At 40.4% G+C, this 25,795-nt stretch overlaps 1 protein-coding gene across 5 annotated transcripts in view; it reads left to right on the top strand.

Annotated features, from left to right (window-relative positions):
• Positions 1-25,622, top strand: part of DENND5B (DENN domain containing 5B) — a 186,329-nt gene extending 160,707 nt beyond the window's left edge. For 4 of the 5 annotated variants that reach the window (XM_087855756.1, XM_087855755.1, XM_045811891.2 and 1 more), the window contains 9 exons: positions 5,736-5,864; positions 7,961-8,082; positions 11,151-11,296; positions 12,841-12,959; positions 15,015-15,202; positions 16,543-16,625; positions 16,838-16,964; positions 18,741-18,915; positions 20,822-25,622. In XM_087855756.1, coding sequence (XP_087711882.1) covers positions 5,736-5,864; positions 7,961-8,082; positions 11,151-11,296; positions 12,841-12,959; positions 15,015-15,202; positions 16,543-16,625; positions 16,838-16,964; positions 18,741-18,915; positions 20,822-21,005 — 1,273 coding nt within the window. In that variant the 3' untranslated portion in view covers positions 21,006-25,622. The remainder of the gene's footprint in view (positions 1-5,735; positions 5,865-7,960; positions 8,083-11,150; positions 11,297-12,840; positions 12,960-15,014; positions 15,203-16,542; positions 16,626-16,837; positions 16,965-18,740; positions 18,916-20,821) is intronic. The other variant, XR_006782314.2, reaches the window with a different exon arrangement.
• Positions 25,623-25,795: the final 173 nt, after the last annotated feature.

Raw genomic sequence — 25,795 nt, 5'->3', positions numbered from 1 at the left:
TAGATAAAAATCAGAAGACTCCTTGCTGTCTTCAGAAGCAGAGATGTGGAAGCCTAACCACCCAGCTCTATGCTAGTCGTCCTCATGCTCCTGGGACTGCTATCATCTCAGGAAGCCCTGAAGAAAACACTGCCCATGGTTGTCTCTCCCTTTTCTTTGCTTCCATTCTGCCCCTTTAAGATGACATTTTATACATGTTGTTCTTATTCAAGATATATTTATTTTAGAGCTTTACTCTCAGCGGACAGGATTGTTACCCTGTTTTCAGGTTCTTGACGAGTGCTTCATTTTAGTCCCTAATCATTACCTGGATGGCTGATACAGTTGTTTTTCCTTAAAGAAAAACACCCAAGTAATATTCTAAACCTTGATTTCTAGGGGCTCCTGGGTGGTTCAGTCAGTTAAGGCCCTTCCTGCGGCTCAGGTTATGATCCTGGGATTCTGGGATCGAGCCCCACGTCGGGCTTCCTGCTCAGCAGCAAGCCTGTTTCTCCCTTTTCTCTCTCTTGCTATCCCTGTCACTGTCGCAGTCGCTGTCTCTGTCCCTCTCAAATAAATAAAATCTTTAAAAAAAAATAAAAATAAACAAAAATAAACCTTGATTCCTTTCAGTCTAGACAGTTAAAGAAAAAACTTATTTTCCAAGAATAGTATACCTATCTTGAGTCTCTGTTCGCTGTTGCGCACATGTCTCTGTTGGTACCTCCCATCTTTCCAGGTTTATCTCTTGAGGCAAAAAGACATTGGCACTTTGAGTCCTTAAAGTTGTCAAGAGTCTTGGCACCAGATTGCTTCTCTTTGAGTCCAGGACAGGTACATCTAAAGGCTTTCCCCTTTGTCTTAGTATCTTAGACAACTCCCCAAGACCTTCGTAGATGCCAAGTATCACCAAACTGTCAGTTTTAGAATGATTTTTTGTTGCATAGAGAAAGGCTGGGGACAGATTATCGACATTTAAAAGAGATTACCATGGTATTACCAGTATTACCAGTTTCTTTCCAGAGTAGCCCTGTACGTGTCCTCTAACTATTCCAACAGACTTGGACTCTCCGTGATGATGTAACTGCTGTTGAGGAGGGCAGTGGGCAGTGCATGACCAAGGAGACCATGAGCGCTGTGATCCGCGTCTAGCTAAACAAAGGAGCAGGGTGTCTGAGTAAATCCTAGAAAATTCCATCTTCTAGAGATGCGAATAAATTACTTGACGCTAAACCAGCTAGTTCATTTATCTTTTTAATAATAATGTATACATATGTGCTTATGAGCATCTGACTTTACCCTAAAATTAAATAGTTATTATGATTGATTTCGTTACCCTGGAAGGAATATTTCGAGGAATTTTTATGTCTGTATAGAACATGAACTTAAAGTCAGCTAATCCTTAATTTCTCAAACAAATAATAGCAGGTTTAAGTGAGTGAATGAATGAATGAATGAATGATCCTGGGTTTTGCTAATGATACATAGTGTGAAGTAGGTACTGGTTTGGATTTAGGAAATGTGGATTCAAATTTAGAGGTACTGCCACTCTTAGATATCATTTGGTTTTAGGGAACAGAAGCCCATTCAAACCAGCTTCACTAAGAAGGGATGGATTTATTGGAGATATATGAGGGTGTCTTCCAGAATCCAAGAACAGAAACTGTGGCTGCTAACAGTCTTGTCACAGATGACTCTCACTGTCTCACTGGAAGCAAATCATCGCTGTTTCTCCCTTCACATCTGCTCTTCCCCTCCCCTTCCCACACCTCCCTTCCCCTTTTCTTTCTGTTTTACTATGCACATGCTTGCCCAAGCCCTGGCTTTAACATTGTTTCTTATTTTTAGCATTCAACAAAAACTAACTTGGTTTTCTTCCAGTATACTAATTCTAGCGAGCTCAGTTTAGATCAGGCATGTTCCTCTTATTCAGTCCATTCTAGCTAAAGGATTAGGATCATGGGGCCACAGGTCATGGTGGTAAGTAGAGTTGTGTGTTCTGGGTCTGTGGAAGGGGACCTTCTCCAAGAACGTGAGTGTGGGAAAAAGTGGTAGAAAATGGATGACATCTCTAGAATAATATTTATTGTGTTAGAAATAAATCAAGTAAATAAATTATTTAAGCCATGCCATATATGCTTTTGTGTGAATTAACAGGCTCTATTTTGGAAGTAATACTTGTATAATATTATGCTGAATTCTATTATAGTTACCTATAATAAATTATTCCAGTTAAAAGCAGATTCAGATGGTATAACTGCACAGCAGATTTTTAATAGATTTGGATTACAGTTTAATAACACAACAGGGTCACCTGGGTGGCACAGCAGTTAAGCGTCTGCCTTCGGCTCAGGGCGTGATCCTGGCGTTATGGGATCGAGCCCCACATCAGGCTCCTCCGTTATGAGCCTGCTTCTTCCTCTCCCACTCCCCCTGCTTGTGTTCCCTCTCTCGCTGGCTGTCTCTATCTCTGTCGAATAAATAAATAAAATCTTAAAAAAAAAATAAATAATACAACAAATAAAAATTGTTTTAAAGCATAAAGTTAGATAGAGATTTACAAAGCAACAGAGTTTTTGAGCTCCTATTATGTGCTAAGCCCTATAGGGTACAAAGAAGGCTGCAGGGCTGCTAAGGAATAGTCGACTGCTTTTCCCAGGGAGCTTTTACAAGCTGAGAAAAATGTATGCCAAGAGAGAATGATAAAAGTGATAAGCAGTACATGGCAGATTCAGATTAGACTATAGGATTTCGTAAATCGAAGAGGTCATGGAAGGCTGTCGTGGTCATGGAAAAGTGTTTAGAAGAAGCTGAGATCTCAGACACGAATAGAATCAAATAGGGAAATGAGAAGAAAGTACTTCAGGTAATGGAATGCAAAGTCTTATGAGTCAGCTGTCTGGAATGGAATTTTTTTAAATAGGAAGATATGTTGAGGCTGAGGGGTAGTGAGTCTTAAATGTGAGCCTGCACAGTTCAGACTGTATCCTGTGAGTTTTTGAAGGTTCTGGAACAAAGGAATTATATTCAGGAGCCAGTATTTTAGATAGTTACTTTCCTGGAGCCAGGGAATCAGATGAGCTTGAGGAAAAGAGTCTGGAGGCCTCATCTCCCAACTCCCATTCCTCTTTCCAAAAAAAAAAAAAAAAACCTAGTGTAAGTAATTTTATAATGGGAATGCTGATTGCTACCTAACATAGACTGCACGTTATGTATTCCAGTCCTCATTTTTCTTAAATATGGATTATTTTTTCAAATTATAATTATTTTTCACTTTGTCATTCTTACCTACCATGTCTTCAGATAACTTGCTTAAGGCCAACATAAAGCTTATTTCAGTAGGTTTTACTGGTGGGTTTTTGTTTTTGTTTTTTAATTTTTTTATTTATTTACTTATTTATTTTGAGGGAGAGAGAGGTAAGGGGGAGGGACAGAGGGAGAGAGAGAATCCTAAACAGGCTTCATACCCAGCCAGCGCAGAGCCAACACAGGGCTCGATCTCAGGACCTAAGATCATGACCCGAGCCGAAATCAAGAGTCAGATGTTCACCCAACCGAGCCGCCCATGCCCCGATTTTACTGTTTTAGAGTAGAAAGAATACTGAGGAAAAGATTATACAACATTAATGCTTATCAGAGCTAGTATACCTTCATTTTCAGTGAATACGCTTGGAATCAACTTGGTATTCCTCAATTATGTGAGCTCTGACTTGGCACTGCACTCACAGGTACCTTATAAATACCACTGAACTCTTACGTGGTAAATGCCTGAGCATTTTCCCTTCGTTGCTTTTAGTCAGCTATGTCATCATTTGGGAAATGTCAGCAGGGAGAGGAAGAGCCAGTGCTGCTTCATAGGCTCATGCTGGAGGTGCCAGGTTGGGTTATCAAGTGTCCCCCCACTTCCAGCACCATCAGTAAGAACCAGGGTCTAAGAGGCAGCTTGCCTGACAACAGCTTTCTCCGATCATGACCATGTATGCTAGTATGAGCCCTTTAAAGATAAAATCAGTGTGTCATAAATTGAAAAAATTCTTAGAAATGAGGTGAGATTGGATAAGCTCTACAAAAATGGCAACAGAATTTTCTTTTAGCTCCTCATTCTGCCTTGTTTTTAAGCCACCTCATCAGTGTGTCTGTAGTGTGATACAGTGCTTTACATCTCGTTTATCAAGAGTCTTTGATCACATATCAGCACTGACGCTTGAGGGCCTAAATCTTCAGACCCAGGGATTAAGAGAGGAAGGGAAGGAGAAAGGGAAAGGGGAAGGATAAAAGAGAGAGGGGCGTATAGCTGGCTCTGTTAGTGAGGCATGCGACTCTTGATCTCAGGGTTATGAGTTTGAGTCCCAGGTTGGATGTAGAGATTACTTAAAAATAAAATATGTTTTAAAAGGAAGAGAATATGTCTGTATTTTACAGGGAGGATATTCCTTATTCTGAATTCTTAGAATCATTAGAGAAAAGAGTTCGTTGTAATATTTATTACAGCTAGGATGAGTCATTCTGGACATTAAAAAAAAAAAATCAGAGGAAGGAGTGGTGGGTCACAATCACAAAGACTTTTTAGTGACTCACTGTGGTGGCTTTATAATTACCCTGCTCCTTAGGCTTGCCCTTCCTGCCCAATAGGGGAAAGATCATTTAGGAAGATAAACTCGGGGGTGCCTGGGTGGCTCAACAGGTTAAGTGTCTGCCTTTGGCTTGGTCATGATCCCAGGGTCCTGGGATCCAGCCCCATGTTGGGCTCTCTGCTAGGCGGGGAGTCTGCTTCTTTCTCCCTTTCCCTCTGCCTGCGGCTCCCCCTGCTTGTGCTCATGTGCGTGCTCACGCTTTCTCTCTAAGATAAATAAATAAAATCTTAAAAAAAAAAAAAAAAAAGGTAAGATAAACTCAGTCCTTCTGGGTATAGCACTGACTTTTACACTGAATATTAATCTATACATACATGTAACATTCTGTTGGGGTTTGGCCATATGATTTCTTTTGTGGCCACACAATTTTCAGAGTCTTTTAAATGCTTAAGAATTTTCAATTTACAAGTAGAAAAAAAAAAAGACAATCTTCAAGTGCCATGGAAAGTAAGATTTCATATTTTTCATATGTTGTCCAGAAACTATTTGAAAAATAATTCAGTGGATTAAAGTTGTGACAGATAGTCAAACTAGACCAATTATTTTGAATAAAAACTTAGGGTGCCTGGGTGGCACAGCGGTTAAGCGTCTGCCTTCAGCTCAGGGCATGATCCTGGCGTTATGGGATCGAGCCCCACATCAGGCTCCTCCACTGTGAGCCTGCTTCTTCCTCTCCCACTCCCCCCTGCTTGTGTTCCCTCTCTCGCTGGCTGTCTCTATCTCTGTCGAATAAATAAATAAAATCTTTAAAAAAAAAACAAAACTTAAATATTCAGCGTGTTTTATTACTTTTATTTTCCTGAGGGTCAGGCATAACCAGCCGCCAGGTTGTAGGTAACCATGAGGCTGAAGAACAAGAATGAAAGAATAAGCAAGTGTTAACTGCTTTATCTGAGGGTGTTGCCTGTGTGCATGTGTTGTAATGGTGATTCTGATGTGGGACTGAATTCATGATTCAGATGGAACCTTTGAACGGTTCAGTCAACATAAAGTGCGTATTACCCATTCACACTTCTAAGTATGAAGGAAGTGTTCTGTGCAAAGTGCTGTAATGCTTTAGTTCTTTTCCAGCTCAAGGTTATTCTTAGGATCTACATCTTTGCTGTTGCTCCTGTTCTGTAGGCATATTCAGAACATGAGTGAGATCAAGACGGACGTCGGACGAGCTCGAGCGTGGATAAGACTATCTCTAGAAAAGAAGCTCTTGTCCCAGCATCTCAAGCAGTTGCTCTCCAACCAGCTGCTCACCAAGTAAGAGACAGCCTCTTAGACATTTCTGCTGCTGTGACCTGTGTGTCTGCAAAGCAGACTGCATAAGCTGGCAGACTGGCTTCTTCAGCGTGAACTGCTGATTCCTATGCACTGTGTTCTTCCTTTCTAACAGGCATGTGCTTTGGAAGCTCCGTGGTTTGACGTAGTATTTGATTTTACCTGGGAGGATACACCAGACTTGGCAGCCAAAGGCCAAGTTGCTCTGTTCTCAACCAGAAAAAAAAGCTAACTAGTCCACACAGGCTGACAGTAACATCCAAAAGATAGGTTGAATTTATGTAAACCTTATATCATATTGTAAAGATCACTACAAAACCTGAAGTAGGGGCGCCTGGGTGGCTCAGTCGTTAAGCGTCTGCCTTCGGCTCAGGGCGTGATCCCGGCGTTCTGGGATCGAGCCCCACGTCAGGCTCCTCCGCTGGGAGCCTGCTTCTTCCTCTCCCACTCCCCCTGCTTGTGTTCTCTCTCTCGCTGGCTGCCTCTGTCTCTGTCAAATGAATAAATAAAATCTTTAAAAAAAAAAAAAAAAAACCTGAAGTAGCAAAAAAAAAAAAAAAAAAGTCTGCATTAACAGGTTTTTTCTGAGAGTCTTGCCAGTGCTTATTACATCCAATAGTTCAGAGCCAGGAAAGCAATCAAGTGCATGTTACTTAATTGTTAACTCTTTTAAAAGGTTTCCCTTTACTCCATCAAGAAACCCTCTTAGCTAAAATGCATCATCTATGTAATATATATTGTTAGAGCTAATTTAAAGTCTGAGGACTTAGGTCTCTAGAGCAAAGCTAGGCAAAAAATTCAACAAAGATCTCAAACTCGGCCCTGTGTTGGAATCTCATCTTGATAGCAATGCTTTTTGTAGTTTTGCATTTGTACACATCATCATTGGGCTACTTACCCCCTGGAGCATTTTAAGATGAGTCTTAATGTCCAAAGAGTAGGTTTGATAAAGAATGCAAAGTGAGGTATAGCCTGTGAACCTAATCTTGTTCTCTGAAACTAGCTGTCCTTACCCATTGCTGCCCATTATAAATCATTCATGGCCACTGTGGCCGAAGTACATAAAGTGCTACATAAAGGTTGGGTGCCTGGGGGTGCCTGGCTGGCTTTGTAAGTAGAGCCGTGTGACTCTTGATCTCAGGGTCATGAGTTCAAGCCCCATATGTCGCACAGAGTTTTATAAATACATATGTACGTACATACACAGATGTAGTTGCACACCGGGTTGGCTCAGTTGGTAGAGCATGCAACCCTTGATCTTGGGTCACGAGTTCGAGCCCCATGTTGGGTGTACAGCTTTTAAAAAAAAAATCCCACTACATAAAGATAAATACCAATTATTTCACATGTTTTCTATACTTTCTTTTACTTTTTACTTACTTTTTCTATGCATACTCTCTTAGTTAAGGTTATACTGTATTTACAATTCAGTATCATCCTTTTTTTTTTTTAATATTTTATTTTTAAGTAATCTCTACACCCAACTTGGGGCTCAAACGCACAACCCCAAGATCAAGAGTTGCGTGCTCTTCCAACTGAGCCGTCCAGACTCCCCAGTAGTATCATCGTTTTTTTAGCTTAGTGTATTATAAACATTTCAGTATATCATAAGAGTTTAAGCTCTGAAGACTGAATGCCTTTGTTCACATACTGCCTTTACTATTTACTTTTTGAATGCTAGTAGACTTACTTCATAGGGTAATCATGAGGATTAAAAGTATTAATAACTATAAAACACTTGGAAAAGTGCTTAAATGTAAGTGCTTAATAAAAATTACTTATTATTTTTAGTAGTTTCATTGTTGTTAAAAACTTTTTAAACTTTATTTTCAATGCTCACATAGTATTTCGATGTATGCGTATACCATGATATACTTTTCCTTTTACAAATAACATTTTAGTGGACGTCTGTGATTAAACCTTGCCCGTATTTCGTATTACATTCTTAGGACTGAGTCCTAAAAGTAAAATTAAAGTATTTGGCTTTGACTAAGTGAAGGTGTTTATTTTTAGTGCAAGACATTACGAAAAGCATGAAAAATATACTATTATTTTGTGCTTGTCTTACCCAATCCTAGGAAGCTTTATAAGCGTTATGCTTTTCTACGCTGTGAAGAAGAAAGAGAGCAGTTTCTTTACCATCTTCTTTCCCTCAATGCGGTTGACTACTTCTGCTTCACCAGTGTGTTCACCACTATCAGTAAGTCTGGAGAACTGGCTATTAAGTGAAGAGTTGCTCAGGCGACTAATGGAATAAGAGTTTATATTTTTAAAATTGAAGTATACTATAATACAGCGAGATAGACACTATTTGGGAGTGAGGCGGGCCCCAGACCTCTATTTAGGAATGAAGGTTGTACCCCAGCAGCTGGGAGTGCTGCGGGAAAGCAGCCGTCAGCTGTCAGCCCCTGTGGGAAGTGCCTCACCAGAACAAACTACCCTTCCCCACCACCCCCCAAGGTGATCCCTCTTAGCAGGGCCAGCCAGCATCCTAGGATTATCATAGGGCTGTTCAGAACTTCACTGTGGGATCACTGTGACTGCATCACAGCTCAGCTTCTCTCTCAGCCACGTGGTGATCCCAGGAGCAACATCTTGCATGTTGACTTCTGACTTCATCTGCTTCCCATGAAGCCCAGTCTGCAGTAGGAAATGAGATGGATGTTAAAAAGAATGTTTCATTAGGGATGCCTGACTGGCTCAGTCAGTGGAGCATGTGACTTTTGATCGCAGGGTCATGAGTTCAAGCCCCATGTTGGGCCTAAAGCTTACTTAAAAAAATAAATAAATAAATGGTCCAGTATCTTATGTAAAATACATAAAATTTTTAAATTCAGCATACCATAATAAACGTATAGAACTGTGAACATCATTACACTTTAATGATTCAGAAAGACTTCGAAACCTTACTGAAAAATGTATGTCTGTAGAGTAGGAGGAAATGCTGACCGGAGATGTGTTTTTGATAGAAAGTCAAATTATAGTATTTATTCCATTCATCGGTACCGATTCTTATGTACAGCGGCTCCCCTTCCCCACTTTGGAGAATTTTTACTTGTATCAGTTAGGAATTGTGTTTTGCTGCAAGAATCAGAAACTTGGAAAACAGTGCTTTAAACAAATAGGTGTTTCATATTTCTTATATAATGAGAAGTTTCAAGATATTCCATAGTACGTTCATGGACCCGGGGTCTTTGTCCCTCTCTTCCTAGATAGTCGTCAGTATGTGATTACCTCATGGTCACAAGATGGTATTCTCAGTCCACCTTCTAGCAAGAAGAAGGAAGGAGTGCCAAGGAGGAAAGGGCAGAACCTGTGCTAGAAAAACAGGATTTTCTAAGAAATCCCAGTAAATATAACATTTCACTGGCCAAAATTTGTAGGTTTTGGCTTTCTAGGCTCTGGTAGAAGCAGACAAGGAAAAATGGAGCTGAACTGGGTATTGGGCCAAGCGGTAGTATCTGTCAGCTATCCGTTAGTATGTAAACTGTCAGTTTAGTACATTCCTGTGGAAGAAGCTAAGGTGTTGGGGGCACCTGGGTGGCTCAGTCGGGTAAGTGCCCAGCTCTTGATTGCAGCTCAGGTCATGATCTCAGGGTTGTGACATCAAGCCCTGTGTTGGGCTCCCCACTCAGTGGGGAGTCTGCTCGAGATTCTCTCCCTCTCCCTCTGCCCCTCCCCCACCTTCCCCTCTCTCTCTCTCTCTTTTTCTCTCAAAAAATAAATAAATCTTTTTTTAAAAAAAAGAAGCTAAGATGTTATGTACAGTTTTAAAAGAGAAGAAATAGAGGTAGCTAGGACTCCTAAGATCCTACTTTTATCTGTAGATTTCATGTAAGTAACTGTTCGAGGAATTGAGAGCTTCATGAAAAAAATATTTTAAGTTTAATAATATTACTCCTTTTATACTTTATGTAATCACTGTTGTGTATCTGTGGTCCCTTTGCAGCCACGGAACTGCTGACCCTAAACCCTCTTTTTTTTTTTTTTTTTTTTTTTGTAGCTTTTCTAACCCTCTCAGTGAAAGGAATGAGAGGAGCCTCTGGCACCTAAAATAATGTCTTGCACTAACCTCTTCTGCTTTCAGTTTCAAAACCCATTTGATTCTGCTGTTTACTAAACCATGAAAGTATGGCCTTTCCTCTGACATTTTCCTTTCCTTCAGCCAAAATGAAAAGACAGAAAGGGAGGTTATTCACCCAACATAAAGAAAGTCGTTTACGTAAAATTAGGGAAATGAACCATTTATCCCTTTCACTTTCTTCATCTAAGAGTGCATTGAACCATGATCTCATTTTCTGAGGTTGTATCTGGGCGCCTTGTGCAATATATGTGTAGATCTTTCAAAGAGGGCTTCGAATACCCGTTCTTATGACTAAAGGAGCAGAAATCCCAAGGATACCAACAAAAATTGATTCTACCCTGCTTTAACAAAAAAACAAAAAGAAGCATGACTCTGAGAGATAAAAATGCACCAGTGTGTTTGAGCTATCCCTGTTTTTAAAAGAGAATGGAGTGAGTGTGCAACGTCTAATTAGCCTTTTGGGCAAAAGACAGTGATAGGACAGTGACATCTAGCGGTGTGCCGTTTGAAGAGCCTTCAGAAGGAAAACGTTACACACAGATTTCTTTCTACGTCTTGATTCTTTCCCCAAGGCTCCTCTTGTACCTGAGTGGCCTCAATAGCTTTCCAAATTGTGGTTTATAGACTTTATGTTAGGTCCAGAATGGCATTGTTTATTACTCTTGGCTTTGCGTAACGTGCTGTAAAATTGTGATAGGAACGTTCTGAAACATTGCCCGAGAAGATTAGCGACAAGGGGATAGTGTCCAAGAAGTCATTCACCCCCTTTTACATATGAAACCGTATCAGGAACCATGCTCATTTGTATACTTGATTTTAGAACAAAATTTAAAACGTTAAAACAATGAAAATTCTATATAGCAGTCAGTTCTGGTGTTAAGGCTGGGATTGTTTTTTGTAAATGTAGAGGTTATGTATATCACCATGGTGATACTCTGCACGCCAGGCATACCTGGTGATATACACGCCATGGAAGCCATCACAAGTGTTGGGACTTGTGATTTATAAACTGGACCTCATCTTTCTAGACTGGAAGAGGTGATCCTATCTTTTTGTTTAAGTACATCTTGATCTATAACGAGCAAACTATCTGTGAAAGCCAACAGAGCCATTAATATATATTGCCCTTATTATCAGGAGAATGTTATTGTGATTTTTAATTAATTTCAGCATTGTTCTTTCAGTGATTCCATATAGGTCAGTGATCATCCCCATCAAAAAGCTGAGCAATGCAATCATCACATCGAACCCCTGGATCTGTGTATCGGGAGAGCTAGGAGACACGGGAGTCATGCAGATTCCCAAAAACCTTCTCGAAATGACTTTTGAGGTAGGTTCAGCTAATACCTTTCTTAGCAGAAAATATCATACATAGTTCTACACAAGGATTCCAGTTTTACTTTTTCATTTTTCCTCAAATCAAATAATATAAAAGAGTACTCAAGCGTCCAGGATCATTTTTGTGAGTATACACCTCAAGTCATAAACACAGTTATTTGTTTTGTATTTTTATTGCTATAATTTTAATTATTAAGCTCTGTTTTTCTACTTGCAATGGAATACTTTCGGGCTTTGCTAGGTCCTATTCCATGATTGCCAGTGCCTAGCACAGACCCAGGCAAAAGGGACTTTCAGGGAAATGCTTTTCCCACAGTGGTTCTCTTTCTTACTGTACAGTGCTCCCTGCCTGAACCTGGACAAAAGGGCAGGAGAGCTGACATCCATGCTTACGGCTTTTAAACCACATGGCGACATTTATAGAGTGAGTCTATAAAAATACCTTTCAATCTCGTAGTCAGTTTTCAGGTTTCACCTGGTGAAATAGTCCCCTGTCTTTGAGCCCCCCTGCAGGCTGGCATGCAGGAGGAAGGGAACCACCTGCTCGCGTTTCAAGAGGGAAGTAGTACTAACTGAATGTCCTGTTCTCTTGTACCTTGGGGTCTAGGAATAGCAGTTTCCACTCAGTCATAACACACACAAGAGCCTGTTTTAGCCCTATTTATCTAATGGGCTCATTATATATAAAAGATTAAAACCCATGGCTTTTCTTTGACTCGAAAGTGTGGAACATAAACTCTATTATAAGTCCCATCATTGCTGTTTCCAGACTCTCTGTCATTTCTGCCTACTTCTTTCCATCTTTCCTGCCACAGCTAATTCAGGAGGCCATCCTCCCTCACCTGGATGGCTATGATGCCTTCTCACCTTGATAGGAAGAAGTCAAGGGCTTTAAGAACTCATAGCTCTGATGTTCCCAGCCATACATAGTCAGTTGGGGATTCTGTGATATTTTATCAGAATTTAAAAGTCAGAATTTAATTGACTTTTTTTTTTAACTATTCGTTTTATCATTGCTTTCTTTTGTACTTGTCCACCAACGACCAGGAAGGACATTGATAATTATACTTTTTTTATGGTAGCTTCAAAGACTTCTAGAAGATGAGGTTTGAGGTCAGTTCTGCCTTAGCGTTTTATTAGAAACAGAAAAACAGCTGTGTCAGTGATTTTTTTATATCTGTGGTTATTTTCCTGACCTCACTGTAACTGAATCTAAATAGCATCCTTTTGCCACTTGAAATTCTCCTCATCTAACTGGGTTCCCTAGTTAGAAGTAATTTTTCCTTTTCCAGTGTTTTTCTAGTACTTGTTTATATCTCTAACACCTAGTACAGTCTCCTCCGTATGTATGTGTCCGGTCTCATTAGATGGGCTATATTAGATGTGAATATATTTCTCCAGTACAAAGCAGGGCATTTATGCAGGATGGGTCCTCTGCAGTTGTTAAATTGGATGGAACCAAAGTGCCACCACTAAAGCTAAGAGGTAGTGGGAGTGGCATCAGGCTCTGAATAACCTGTGGTCCTGTCCCTACAGTGCCAGAACTTGGGGAAGCTGACCACTGTTCAGATTGGTCACGATAACTCAGGACTATTAGCCAAATGGCTAGTGGATTGTGTCATGGTCAGAAATGAGATTACAGGACATACATACAGGTAAGTAAATATCCTTGGGAGCTCAGAATTCTTTCTTTGAGACTCTTTAGACAAGAAAAGGTTTAAGAATTGTTTTCTTCTGGGGCGCCTGGCTGGCTTAGCTGGCAGAGTGTGAGACTCTTGATCTCAGAGTCGTAAGTTTGAGCCCCACGTTGGGTATAGAGATTACTAAAAAAAAATAAACTTTAAAAAAAGAATTGTTTTCTTTCTAAAGCTTTTCTCACTGCCCTCTGAATTTTAGTTTAGGTTTTGGAGTTGTTTAGTTTTACTTTTTTTTTTTTTTTTAGATTTTTTTATTTGAGAGAGTGAGAGCAGAGCAAGCAAGAGACAACATGAGTAGAGTGGGGAACTACAGAGGAAGAAGGGGAGGCAGGTTCCCCACCAAACAGGGAGCCTGACGTGGGGCTCGATCCCAGAACCCCAGGATCATGACCTGAGCTGAAGGCAGACGCTTAACCAGCTGAGCCACCCAGGCTCCCCTTGGTATTACTTTTTATGTAATACAAAATTGCCCCCAAAAAAACTTTTAAAAAATTGATTGTGTTTGCTATTAATGCTTAGTCCACAAGTGTTGGAAAAGATTGATATAACTCTGATTTTTTTTTTTTAAGATTTTATTTATTTATTTGACAGAGAGAGACAGCCAGTGAGAGAGGGAACACAAGCAGGGGGAGTGGGAGAGGAAGAAGCAGACTCCCAGTAGAGCATGGAGCCTGACATGGGGCTCAATCCCGGGACCCTGGGATCATGCCCTGAGCCGAAAGCAGACACTTAACGACTGAGCCACCCAGGCGGCCCCGATAACTCTGATTTTTAAAAAAAAGAAGCTTGAAGTAATTAATTTAGTAGGAGGAAAGGATCTTTTGGACTCTACTGGTTACAGCTGGCACTCCTCTTTGGAAACATTCTCCTCTTTTCTCCTATAACTCAACTCCCACGTTAACTTCTAGTTTGAAAATATTCTTGTCAGAAGAACTAACCACAGGGGCGCTGGGTGGCTCAGTCGGTTAAGCATCTGCTTTTGGCTCAGGTCACGATCCCAGGGTCCCGGGATGGAGTCTCGCATCTGGCTCCTTATCCGGCTCTGTGCTCAGCGGGGAGCCTTCTCCCCCTCCCCACACCGCTCCTTGTGCTCTTTCTCCTTAGCTCTCTCTCTTTCTCTCAAATAAATAAAATCTTTAAAAAAAGAAGAACTAACCACAGTATTTTAATAAAGACTAGGTATGAGAAAATATTAAATCATTTTAATTTTGTTGAATGTGATAATTTCTGGCTATATAAGAACGAATGTCTTTATTTTTCAGAGATTCATACAGAAGTGTTTTTAGGGGTAAAATGTCCTGATGTGTGCAGTGTACTTTAAAATACTTCAGGGGCGCCTGGGTGGCACAACGGTTAAGCGTCTGCCTTTGGCTCAGGGTGTGATCCTGGCGTTATGGGATCGAGCCCCACATCAGGCTCCTCCGCTGTGAGCCTGCTTCTTCCTCTCCCACTCCCCCTGCTTGTGTTCCCTCTCTCGCTGGCTGTCTCTGTCTCTGTTGAATAAATAAATAAAATCTTTAAAAAATAAAATAAAATAGGGGCGCCTGGGTGGCACAGCGGTTAAGCATCTGCCTTCGGCTCAGGGCGTGATCCTGGCGATCTGGGATCAAGCCCTGCATCAGGCTCTTCTGCTATGAGCCTGCTTCTTCCTCTCCCACTCCCCCTGCTTGTGTTCCCTCTCTTGCTGGCTGTCTCTATCTCTGTCGAATAAATAAATTAAAAAGATCTTTAAAAAATAAATAAATAAATAAATAAATAAATAAATAAAAATAAAATACTTCAACACAAAATAAAAACAAAGCATATCGCAAAATATTAAGTCAGGTGATAAGAATAGGGGTGTCTGTTATATGATCCTCTCTGCTTTTCTGTATGTTTGAAATTTTAAAATTAAAATTTAAAAACACCCACAGGCACTAAAATGATGGGCTTCAGCTAAGATGCCATTTTAAAAATTCTGATTCAAACGAGTAAAGTACTGGTGATGGAGAAGTTGTTTTTCTGACCTACAAGGTTCCCATGCGGGCGGTGGTTGGGGAAAGGCATTGATGATGGAAGCCTGGAGAGAATCCTTATCGGGGAGCTGATGACCTCGGTGGCAGATGAGGATCTGGTAAAGCAGTGTCGGACTCCGCCGCAGCAGAAATCGCCCACCTCGGCCCGGAGACTGAGCATCACTTCCCTGACAGGAAAGACCACCAGTAAGTACCATCACTGATTGCTGAGTTCTCAGTGTGCCCCAGATGTTGCCAGCACCACGTGGCCATTTCACAGGAAGCTGTTGCATTAATGAATTGTGGTAAGATTAAAAAGAAGAAAGCTGAGGAAAATTAATTTGGGTGAATGGAGTTTAAAAGAGGGAGGGAGGAGAGAGGAAAGGGAAAAAGTAAGGCAAGAATTGACAAATAATTAAAAGCCTAGAGAATTTAGATATTAAAATCAAATAAAAACTGCATGCTCTGTTTTAATGAAGCTATGGAAATGTGAATGAATAATATTTTGACTGAAACTTAAAGAAGGAAGGGCACCTGGCTCTTCAACAATTTTTATGCACTGGTGTAGAAAAAACTTACTTGACCTTTACCTGAAGAATGTTTTATGCAAGAAATCCTCCAGCAGTGTGAATTCAAAGATTCTTAAACACTAGAATGTATAGTTTGTCCTTTATGGTGTGACGTGTAAATTAAATATAATAGTTAATCACCACAAGAAATTATCAAATATTTAATTTTTCTCTTGTTACCTACTGACTTCTATCCCTGAAATCTGTTTACCATCTTTTTTTTTTTTAAACCATTCTTGGGGTTTGGGAGGCAAAGGCAGTTTAGATCCCATTCAAGCAGCACACCACGCTCTCCCCCAAGAACAGGACTAAGCATGTGGGCTGGTGGGGGGGGTTGGTAAATGAAGCAGTGCCTAGATAGACTGATTACCAGGAAAGGAAGCAGTTCTGGGCTTTGGGTGCCACAGCGTACCAGACATCTTCCCTTTACTTTCAACACAACAGCAAAAACACAGATTTCGGGGTAGCCGTTCAGAGCTTCACAAACCTGGATCTGTACCCACTAAGGGACTCAGAGGTGGTAGGATAAGGGGGTACCTGTGGAATGATGCTGTGGGTCTTTCCCATCTCACTCCCCAGATCCAGGGGCTTGCTAGCACTTTGCGACAGGCACCATGCCAGGTGATTTACACCTGTAATATCTCATGCACCTTTCCCAGTGACCCATGAGGTGTGTATTTTCCCTACTTTTAGGTTGAGGAAATTCAAACTCAGAAGTTTGACATCTAACCAAGGTTATAGATTGCAGGTGGTAAGGTTGGGATTTGAATCTAAGGGTTTCTTGGATTCTTTTCCCTTGTGCCAAGATGCCTCCCACTTGGCCAAACTGGCTTGAGGCAAGTTTCACAGGGCCCCCGACAAGCCAGCCTGCTGTGGTGAAGTGTTTCCTGCCTGGTGGACACAGGTGATACCCCGGAGTACTTAGTTTAGTTCAGTTCCCTCACATGAGAATTCAGCCACTGTTCATTGTTTTTTCAGAACCCAATGCTGGACAGATCCAAGAAGGAATTGGAGAAGCTGTGAATAATATTGTGAAACATTTTCACAAACCTGAAAAGGAGGTATGATGATCTATAAAACTTAATATATAGGATTTTAAAGTCATTTTTATACATGGTACATAAGGCAGTAGAGGGTATGTTAACTTTTATTTGTAAGCTTTCTAATAGCTACAAAAAACATGCTTCATAGCTGCCCTCAGCACCTGTTTCTCTAGCGTCTTCTTAAACATAGTTACAGCAGATTATTCTTTGGCACTGTGTTTGCTCCACAGAGAGGAAGCCTCACAGTATTGCTGTGTGGAGAAAATGGACTGGTTGTGGCACTTGAACAAGTCTTCCATCATGGGTTCAAATCTGCCCGCATCTTTCACAAGAATGTCTTCATCTGGGACTTCATAGGTAAATTAAAGCAGGTGTATGTTGTTATAATGTCACTGAAATGTTCCTTAGAAAACTCAAAGACGCAGGAGTTTAAGCAGAAAAGGGTTAGTTACAAGGGAGTACAATTTTTAAAATAAATATCAAATTAGCTCTATCTTTGCTTTTCATTCATTCAACAAATATTTATAGTGTCCATAGTATTCCAGACTCTTCTAGATGCTCAGGAGATACATCAAGGGGCACCTGGCTGTCTCAGTAGCACATGGGACTCTTGATCTCAGGATCATGAGTTCAAGCCCCACGTTGGGCGTAGAGCTTACTTAAAAAAAAAAAAAAAAGATATACATCAAGAGATAAGTAAAACACAAAAATTCCTATGGTTGACCAACCATTCTGGTGGGGGCAGGAACCCAGACAATACACAAAAACATAACAAGTATGCGTTTCATCTAGTATGTTATAAAGCTATGTTTTGTGTGGAAAAAAATAGAGCAGAATGACAAGATGTGGAGAGTGCTCTTTTAAGTGGGGCAGTTATAGGCTTTGTGGACAAGGTGACATTTGAGCAAAGACTGTAAGGAAGTGAGGAATCGAGCCACGTGACTATCTGGGAGAAGAGCACTGCGGGCTGAGAGAACTGCCGGGGAGAGGCGCCAAGCTGGGAGCGTGCTTGGCCTTTTCATGGACTAGCAAGCCTGGTGTGACTGGGGCTGACTGAGGGAGACAGAGTAAGAGGATATTGGGTTAGAGGGCTGTTTACTGCCAGAGCCAGGTGTTTTAAAGCCGTCTAGGCCTTTGGAAGAACTTTGTCTTTATCATGATTGAAACAGGAAGTCATTGGAAGGCTTTGAGCCAAGGAGTGAGTGACATGATGTAACTTCTGTTTCAGAAGGATTACTCTAGCTTTATGCTGTCCAGTATGGAAACCACTAGCTACATGTGGCTATTTAAATTTAAACGATTTAATTTAAATTAAATTTAAAATTCACTTCCTTAGTCACACCTGTCTTACCTAGGAGCTACTAAATTGAGCCTTGCAGTTATAGAACATTTTATTCATCACAGAAAGTTCTGTTGGAGTGTGCTGCTCTAGCTTGCTAAGTAAGCTTTGTAATCTTTATTTTGGTATGCAGTTCTTCTAGAATTCCCGGTTTTTTTAAAGGGGTGATTAATCATTTTGTGTCTTGTAAATATAGTCTAGATGAAGTAGTTGATTTTATCCAACTTAGAATTTTTAGACAAAGGAAAGGTTGACAGAGCTAGGCCTCCAGGTGTGATTTTTTTTTTCTTTTGGAATGCCTAGAATCTTATTGCTCCTGTTTCTGATATGTGTATACGTATCTCTTCCTCAGATTTCCTAAATCAGTTCTATTTCAAGGATTTTGTTGCAAAGTGTTAGCCAGCCATTCTGTAACCAGAACAGAGGGCACCATCTCAATGACTACTATATATTTGCTAGTTATTCCTAGAAGGTTCTGGTCTGGACAGAAGAGTCCATTTTTTTTTTCTTTTTTGCCAATTTCCATTGCTTGAGGGTATTCTAAAGAGAGTAAACTTTCTACCCTTCTGGAATGCAGTCTAGATTAGAAAGTAAACTCCTGGGAGCGTATTGTTCCACTGTGAAACATGGAGCTCTAGAATTCATCTTGAAACCAGTGATAAAGTAATGATTTTGGTTTCTGGACTGGCTATAATGCAAATCATCATTAGTGTTTCCAGAATAAACTAAGTGATTAATCTTTCTGTACATGAAATATTAATGTGTATTGTGATATGATTCTGATTTCCTTCCAGAGAAAGCGGTTGCTTATTTTGAAACCACTGACCAGATTCTAGACAATGAAGATGACGTCCTTATTCAGAAATCATCCTGCAAAACCTTCTGCCACTATGTAAATGCTATTAATACTGCACCCAGGAACATTGGGAAGGACGGCAAATTCCAGATTTTAGTTTGCCTTGGAACACGGTATAAAGCCAGTTCTTGACTTTCCCTGTCTTTGTTACGTGTTGAACAGGAGTCCAGAAGGGGTCATACCAAATCATGCCCTTTCCAAAGCTCTCCCATGGGTTTCTTTCATTCCTAGTTTTATTATGAGAGTACTATTTATTGGGTATTTGCTATATGTTGGCACTATGCTAAGTACGTTACATTCATTACCTCATTTAATCCACCTGTCACTTCACTACCTTTCCACGTGAAGTAGCAGCTGGTACCCTCACTGTGGAGATGAGAAAACAGAACATAGATGAGGCATATAGCTAAGTTAACCACCTTCCCCAAGGTCACGCAGCTAGAAAGAGGCATTGCCAAGATTTATACCCAGTCTCACTCGAGAGCCCAAGCTCTCAACCATTACACTACACTGGCTCCAAAGGTGGGCAGATAGGTAATAGATAGTTCGATAAGGAGTTTGGCACACCTGCACATACACGCATATATATTTACAATATACCAACACGTTGCTTTTAATTTAATAACATTGTAGAAGTCGTACTATAGACATAATTCTTAACTATAGAAAGTCTTCTCTTTAAGACAGTTTCCTACCCCTTTATTTTTTGAAAATGACACATAGGAGCTATACAATCCATTAAGTTTAAAACAGCTGTGAGAATTACAATTCTCATGAAACACATAGGCCTTTAGAATAAGCTTTGTTTTAAAGATTTATTTATTTGAGAAAGAGAGAGTACAGGGGAGGGGCAGAGGGCAAAGGAGAGAGAGAATCTCAGGCAGACTACCCGCTGAGTGTGGAGCCCAATGCAGGGCTCAGTCTCACAACCCTGAGATCGCGACCTGAGCTGGAGTCAAGAGTCAGATGCTCAATGGCCGGAACCACCCGGGCACCCCAAGAATAAGGTTTTTTTTAAGTTACCTGTGCAGTGTTTGGTTTTTTCTACAGCCCTGGTGCTCCAACAAGAGATTCAGGATGGCCTAGTTATGGCTGCTCTTGTCATGAAAGGCATCTTGCGGGGCGCCCGGCTGGCTCAGAACAGCGTGCCACTGTTAATCTTGGGGTCATGAGTTCAAGCCCCACATTGGGTGTAGAGATCACTACAAAAAATGAACTTTAAAAAAAAAAAGAAAAAGAAAGAAAGGCATATTGAGAGATGCCCAGTAAGGATGTCTTCGATCCTTAGTGACAGATAACTAATGTCAGAGTTTAATCAGGACACACCAAAGGTTGAGATGTTGTCCTCCTGAAACAACTGGTTTACAGAACTAAGTTCTGTATTTCTTCTTAATAAAAGGGACCAATTTCAGCTATGCTTTTAAAGTTCCTTTTGAATGTGATCCTTATCTTCTTTTATCTCTTTACTGTTAGTGATTTATCAGACCAGTGCAACCCTTCTTTTGGTTTATAAAATCTACTTAATGTGTTTCTGCTTTGATTTTGTTCCTTACCTTGCTATGTTGTGTCAGTTTTTTAAAAATGTTAGTCCCAACTTTTTAATGTAGTCTTTCTTCCCAAAGGGTCACTATACTTTGGCATGCCTTGCCACAGATGTCTGAGTAACACCCCTGTAAAAAAAAAAAAAAAAAAGGCACAAAATTGCATTCTGCCTCTTTTTTAAAGTGTTAAGTCAGAATACAGAATCTCTTTAATGTGGGTAATTCCTTAGGGGCAGTTTGTCCAGACTTACTTTTACAATCTCTTGGGTTTTCCCAAGAGATTTCTGTCTCATTACTATATCTTTTTTAACCAGCAAATTTTCAGATTCTTGACTTTGGTTTCCTGTCTGCTGACCTCAGAACTTGGCTAGGTTTTGCTCTGTGCAGCCCCACACCTTCCCATTGGAAGCTCTAACATGTGTGTTGTTCTGCAGCAAGGTCAGCAGGGCTCAGGACTTCTTTCTCCTTGACTCTGTAGGGATCGCCTGCTCCCACAGTGGATCCCCCTCTTAGCCGAGTGTCCTGCCATTACCCGAATGTACGAGGAGAGCGCCCTCCTGCGAGACCGCATGACTGTCAACTCTCTCATCCGCATTCTGCAGACCATTCAGGACTTCACCATAGTCTTGGAAGGATCACTCATCAAAGGAGTGGATGTGTAACCCAAGTGGCTAGAAACTCTCAGTCCAGACCCCTTGTTCCTGAACCTTCCCCAACTGTGGGGACTGATTTGGACTTGTCTGACAAGGTAGTGAGTCACTGCAGGGGCAACACACCGAATTCCCCAATCTGAACAATCCTCACACCACAGACAAGGCAAAATGCTGTATCGTAGTTCATTTGAACCTGGAATTTAGTATAAAATAGAGTATTTTCATGTGTTAGATGTGTGTAAATATGCTATCTTCTTTAAGAAATTATATTACTCTAATAAGATACTTTTCTTAGATTGAATATTCCTGTGACTTAAAATAAGTAGCTTAGCCGCATTGGGAGTTGGGGAGGGGAAGAGTGGTGCTAGCCAGGAAGAAGCCAGTAAACATGTAATTACAGTGCAACCCAGTCGGGCTTTTTTTCCCTCCAGGTATCACAAAGGAACCCAGAATGCATTGTTCCGTCGTAGCCATCCGTCCTGGTGTGTCCGAGCCTTTGTGTTGTGAATGTAAACAACTTTACCTGCTGTACGTGAGAGCCCTCACTTACGTTTTTTTAAGTTATAAATGGTTTCATACATTTGAATTGAGTCACTTTTCCAGTCTTTTGGAAGAATTTTTCCATCGGCACAAGATAAAGATATGATTCAAATATTTTAAATACTGGACCCCAGGAGCTTGGCTAAACTGGAAAGAACACACAAAGCCCCGAGAAGTATGTTAAATTGTAGGATTATAACTTCTTTACACTTTGGAAAGATTAGCCTAGACTAACTCCATTCTTGGCATTTTTACTCATGTTATGTGAGGCAGTTTGAAGAGATGTGAGTTTCAGAGTGTTGGTCTCTTAGTTATAAGACCTGCAGACGGCAGTTTGTGTACTTCTAATTTGGCTGTCTAAACGCTGCAGCAGTTCCTTGGGTATCAAGGATAATCTCAAACCCTGTCTTTGTTAGGTTCCAGTCCCCCCTCCCCTCCCCTCTTCCTGTGCCCATCCCCCTCTCAGGAAATGGAAGGAATGTCTAAGAAGGAGGAGGGCTCTGTGTAGCTTGGAATGTTTTTGTGAAAGTGTTTGTTGACCATGATAATGCAAATAACAGAGGGAAAGAGCTAGAATGAACCCTTTCTGGGTGTTTCAGGGCAAGTTTTATATTCCTTTTTAAGAAACGGTAATAATATAAAACAACTGGCCCGGAGACAGTGAAAGCCAGGGCAGCATAGAGTGACAGAAACAGAAGCAGAGCGAGAGGCAACAGTTTTGAAGACCGAACATTGTGAGTAGCTTTCCAGCTTGGTATTTTATAAGGAAGTTAAGTAAATGGTGGTGTTAGCTAGTTACCTTTAAGTCTCCGTTTATGGTAGGTCCTGTAACTAATTAGGCATTTGCACATTGTTAGCAGTGAAATTGCCTCAGCAGAGCTCCGGGTTTTATTCCCAATTGTGGCTGAGAAGCAAAGCCATGGCCTCTCAGGGCCCTTGCACAGTCTTGAGGTTCCTGGGCTTTGGCCAACAGTATTGTTTCCCTTATTTCCTGGAGGAAGAAACTAGTGAAACAAGTGCCTCACTCCCTTTATCAAACGCTGTATTTGGCGGGGGTAACCAAGGCACATCCCCTTTTAATCTGTGGCTTAGTACTTGAGGGGCACCGGGGGAGTTGAAGGCAGCATTAAGAAACCCATGGAAGGGCTTTAAGAAGATGGTTCTGGGTGACCTGGATAGACTGGACATTTGTTCACCTGAGGCTGAGGGGTGTCTGCGTTGGTGTAGCTCTTCCAAGGACCTGGAAAGTCTAGGCATCCAGAATATTTCACACAGGGTTCCTGTGTTGCAGTGATCAGAAACCACAGAGTGATCAGTGCAGGGTTTTATTCTCTGTACCTTTCCCAGAAGGCCATGCTTCTGGCACAGTCTGGGCAGCTGAGAGATGACTTAGGTTAGCATGAGTCGTCATCGTATAGATGGGAGCACTTGAGGATCAGAGAGGTTAAATACCCCACAGCTGGTCAGTGACAGCAGAGTCTGGAACTCGTGTCTTTTATTACACCAAGGCTGCATGAGACTGAGCTCCAAGGCATTCATATTAATCGCCTTTCTATCCCTGGATCTTTATCCATCCACCTAAACAGGTAGGAAATAAGTGTTAATATTCATTTATAATAATCGTAAGGATTAACATTCATTTTAACAAATTGTTCCCAAGTGGTCGAGAATTACATCCATTACAAAAACTGGGAACAAAATTGGATTTGGGGCCTGTGAATAAAACCTTTACATAAAAAAGTAGTACTCCAAAAAAGAGTTACACCTCAAGTTTTACCCCACTTTGTAGCATGACCATAAGAGTAGAAATGACCGACTTCAAAAGAAATAATCATACCCGAACTGACAAATCCTCTGGAATGCTGGACCCTTTAATTGGTCCCGTTAGGAGCCCTTATAGTTATTCCAGTGATAAGAGCCAGGGCTCCGAGCATGTGAGGACCTCCTTGCAAGCTGCTTGAATGGCCTACAGTCCATTCTTCTGAATATTGCCAGTTATGGTAAATCTTGGCCTTTCAGAAGAGATTTAATATTTGGAAACAAAAAGTCCTTAGAATCCAAATTGATGAATAAAAAAGATGCTTAAGCAGAGTTTGAGGTCACAAAAGAAGCAATTCTAAAGAAAGAAGACTTAGTTCTTATGTGGTTTATAACTGTCTCTATACCAGAATATTTTGAGCAGGACAGTAGCAGAACCCTTAGCATAAATGTCTGTAGCTGACTTTTAGAAGGACCATACCCAGTTAGAGGTATACTTTTCGCTATATTAATTTTTTTAATTAGTATATTGCTTCATAATCACATCTTCAGAGTTAAAGTAAGTAAAAATCAATTTTGTAATTGACTTTTTTTCCTCAGAATAAATTAAAAGTAATGCCCGGAGTCACAATTAGTATTTTCACATAATAATAGCTTGAGAGGAAATTGTTTTAAAATGAAATTGCCAAAAATATTACCTCTTGAAACATCTAATTTCCGAGTGTTTTTCAAATGTCCTGAAACTCCTAATCTCAACCTTTCTGACACAGTGGCAGGACACTGTTGTTGGTATTGCGTGTGAGCCCTGGGTGGGGCTCGTTGGCGCCTTAAAACTGACTGAGGCTCAGTGTGGAGTAGCATAAAGTGGGATTCTAGTTGGGGTGAAATCGGCCTACAGAGAACAAAAGTTCTTCCTCTTCCTCTTTCCCACTGGGAGCAAGAATTTGATATAAGAAACCTGAAACATGCAAAAGTTTGCAATTTCCCTCTAAAGTTTATTTTCAACGTTTCGCATATTTTTGAACCTTTGTAACCCTGTGGTATTTAACATGCCTTTTTAAAAAATCATTTTAATGAACTTCTGTCACACTACATGAATGATATAGGGGAAATAACTGAATTGCTTGTATTTTCTTTTTTTGGAGTAAAGCACTGTTGTGTGTAAATGTAAGTGAAAGAGAGGTGGAGACGGTACTTAACAGTTTGTGTGTAGCGTACGTTGACGCCTCTAAGATATTTTGAAACATGAGGCAACAGATGAGGACCTCAGATGCCCAGGGAAATATTTATTTGACAGCATTGAGAGTGTAGCTCTTAACTGAAATACCTTCTTTCTGTTAAGAATTACGATTTTTCAGTGGGTTTTCATTTTGAGAATTGTATTTTCTCTGTGAGGTTTACAGAAACTACTTTCCTTTTCACCGTGTTGAAAGGACAATCTGAACCTTAGGTATTTATATTTCAGTATTAACACACCTTCATTGATTGAGAATGGAGTCTTGAGCTCCTCTCTACTTTCATGAAGTGAATCCTGTTTCCATGTCATCAGTTTCTTTTGAAGCCCCTGTTCCTTACATAAGTGTTTGTCATTTGTTTAGGTTAAAAGGAGATGGAAACAAAAAATAAACATCTAGGTCCCTTATTCCTATTAAAATACATTTATAGATCTCTTGGATTTCTAAGCTTTTTTGAAGAGAGTGTTGATGATGTGATCAGAGGAATCCAGGAAGAAACTCATCCTCCCAGATCGTCCTTGAGCTGGTCATCCTCTTAAGGTCAGAATAAAGATTGGCTCCAGAAATGTATCACACTGAGCATTTGACACCAGAGTGAAAAAAATACATATCGAAAAGTTCCTCTTCATTTGAAGGAACCCAGGGCATCTTTGGGTTACGTGGGAGAGAATCACACTTCATCCAGTTTCCTGAATGGATTTGTGTGTGGCTCTAGTCTATTCCAAACCAAATCTTGTTGACAGTAGAGAGGTATGGTAAGGAGTTCCTGTTGTCAATCAAATGAGGGTGTTAAACATAGAAAAGCCCTCTATGTTACACTTGAACCGTGTATAAATGTACCCTGTGTATCTTTTTAAACAGTGAACATTTCTGCATTTAAATTATATTGTGTTTCTTTGTATTGTTAACAATGCATCAGAACTGGATTTTTTTTCCTCATCTGAACATAATATAAAATTTAAAGAGTATTGTGATATCAAGCACTTTAACATACATATCAGAGAAACTGACGTGGGTTTTTCAGGTTTTGGAGTACATTTAAATAATGACTTTTCATGCTTTGTTCTTTACAAATAAAACTGTGGGGTTGATACTTTGTTTTGCTTTGTTATTATAGAATCTTAATACTGAGCAGCTAGTGACTTCAGAAAGTAGAGAGATAAATCAAAACCATTATGTAGTAAAAACGCAGCCTTCTCGGCAACTGGTTATCGAGAAGAGGTTTATTTTTTTGAACCTACCTCACACCATACAGAAAAATAAATT

The sequence above is a fragment of the Ursus americanus genome, chromosome 25, assembly GCF_024610735.1.
Source record: "Ursus americanus isolate L20-20 chromosome 25, mUrsAme1.1.p, whole genome shotgun sequence".
Lineage (NCBI taxonomy): Eukaryota > Metazoa > Chordata > Mammalia > Carnivora > Ursidae > Ursus > Ursus americanus.
Note: the sequence above shows the minus strand (reverse complement) of the source record. Positions and strands in the feature narration are given on the sequence as shown.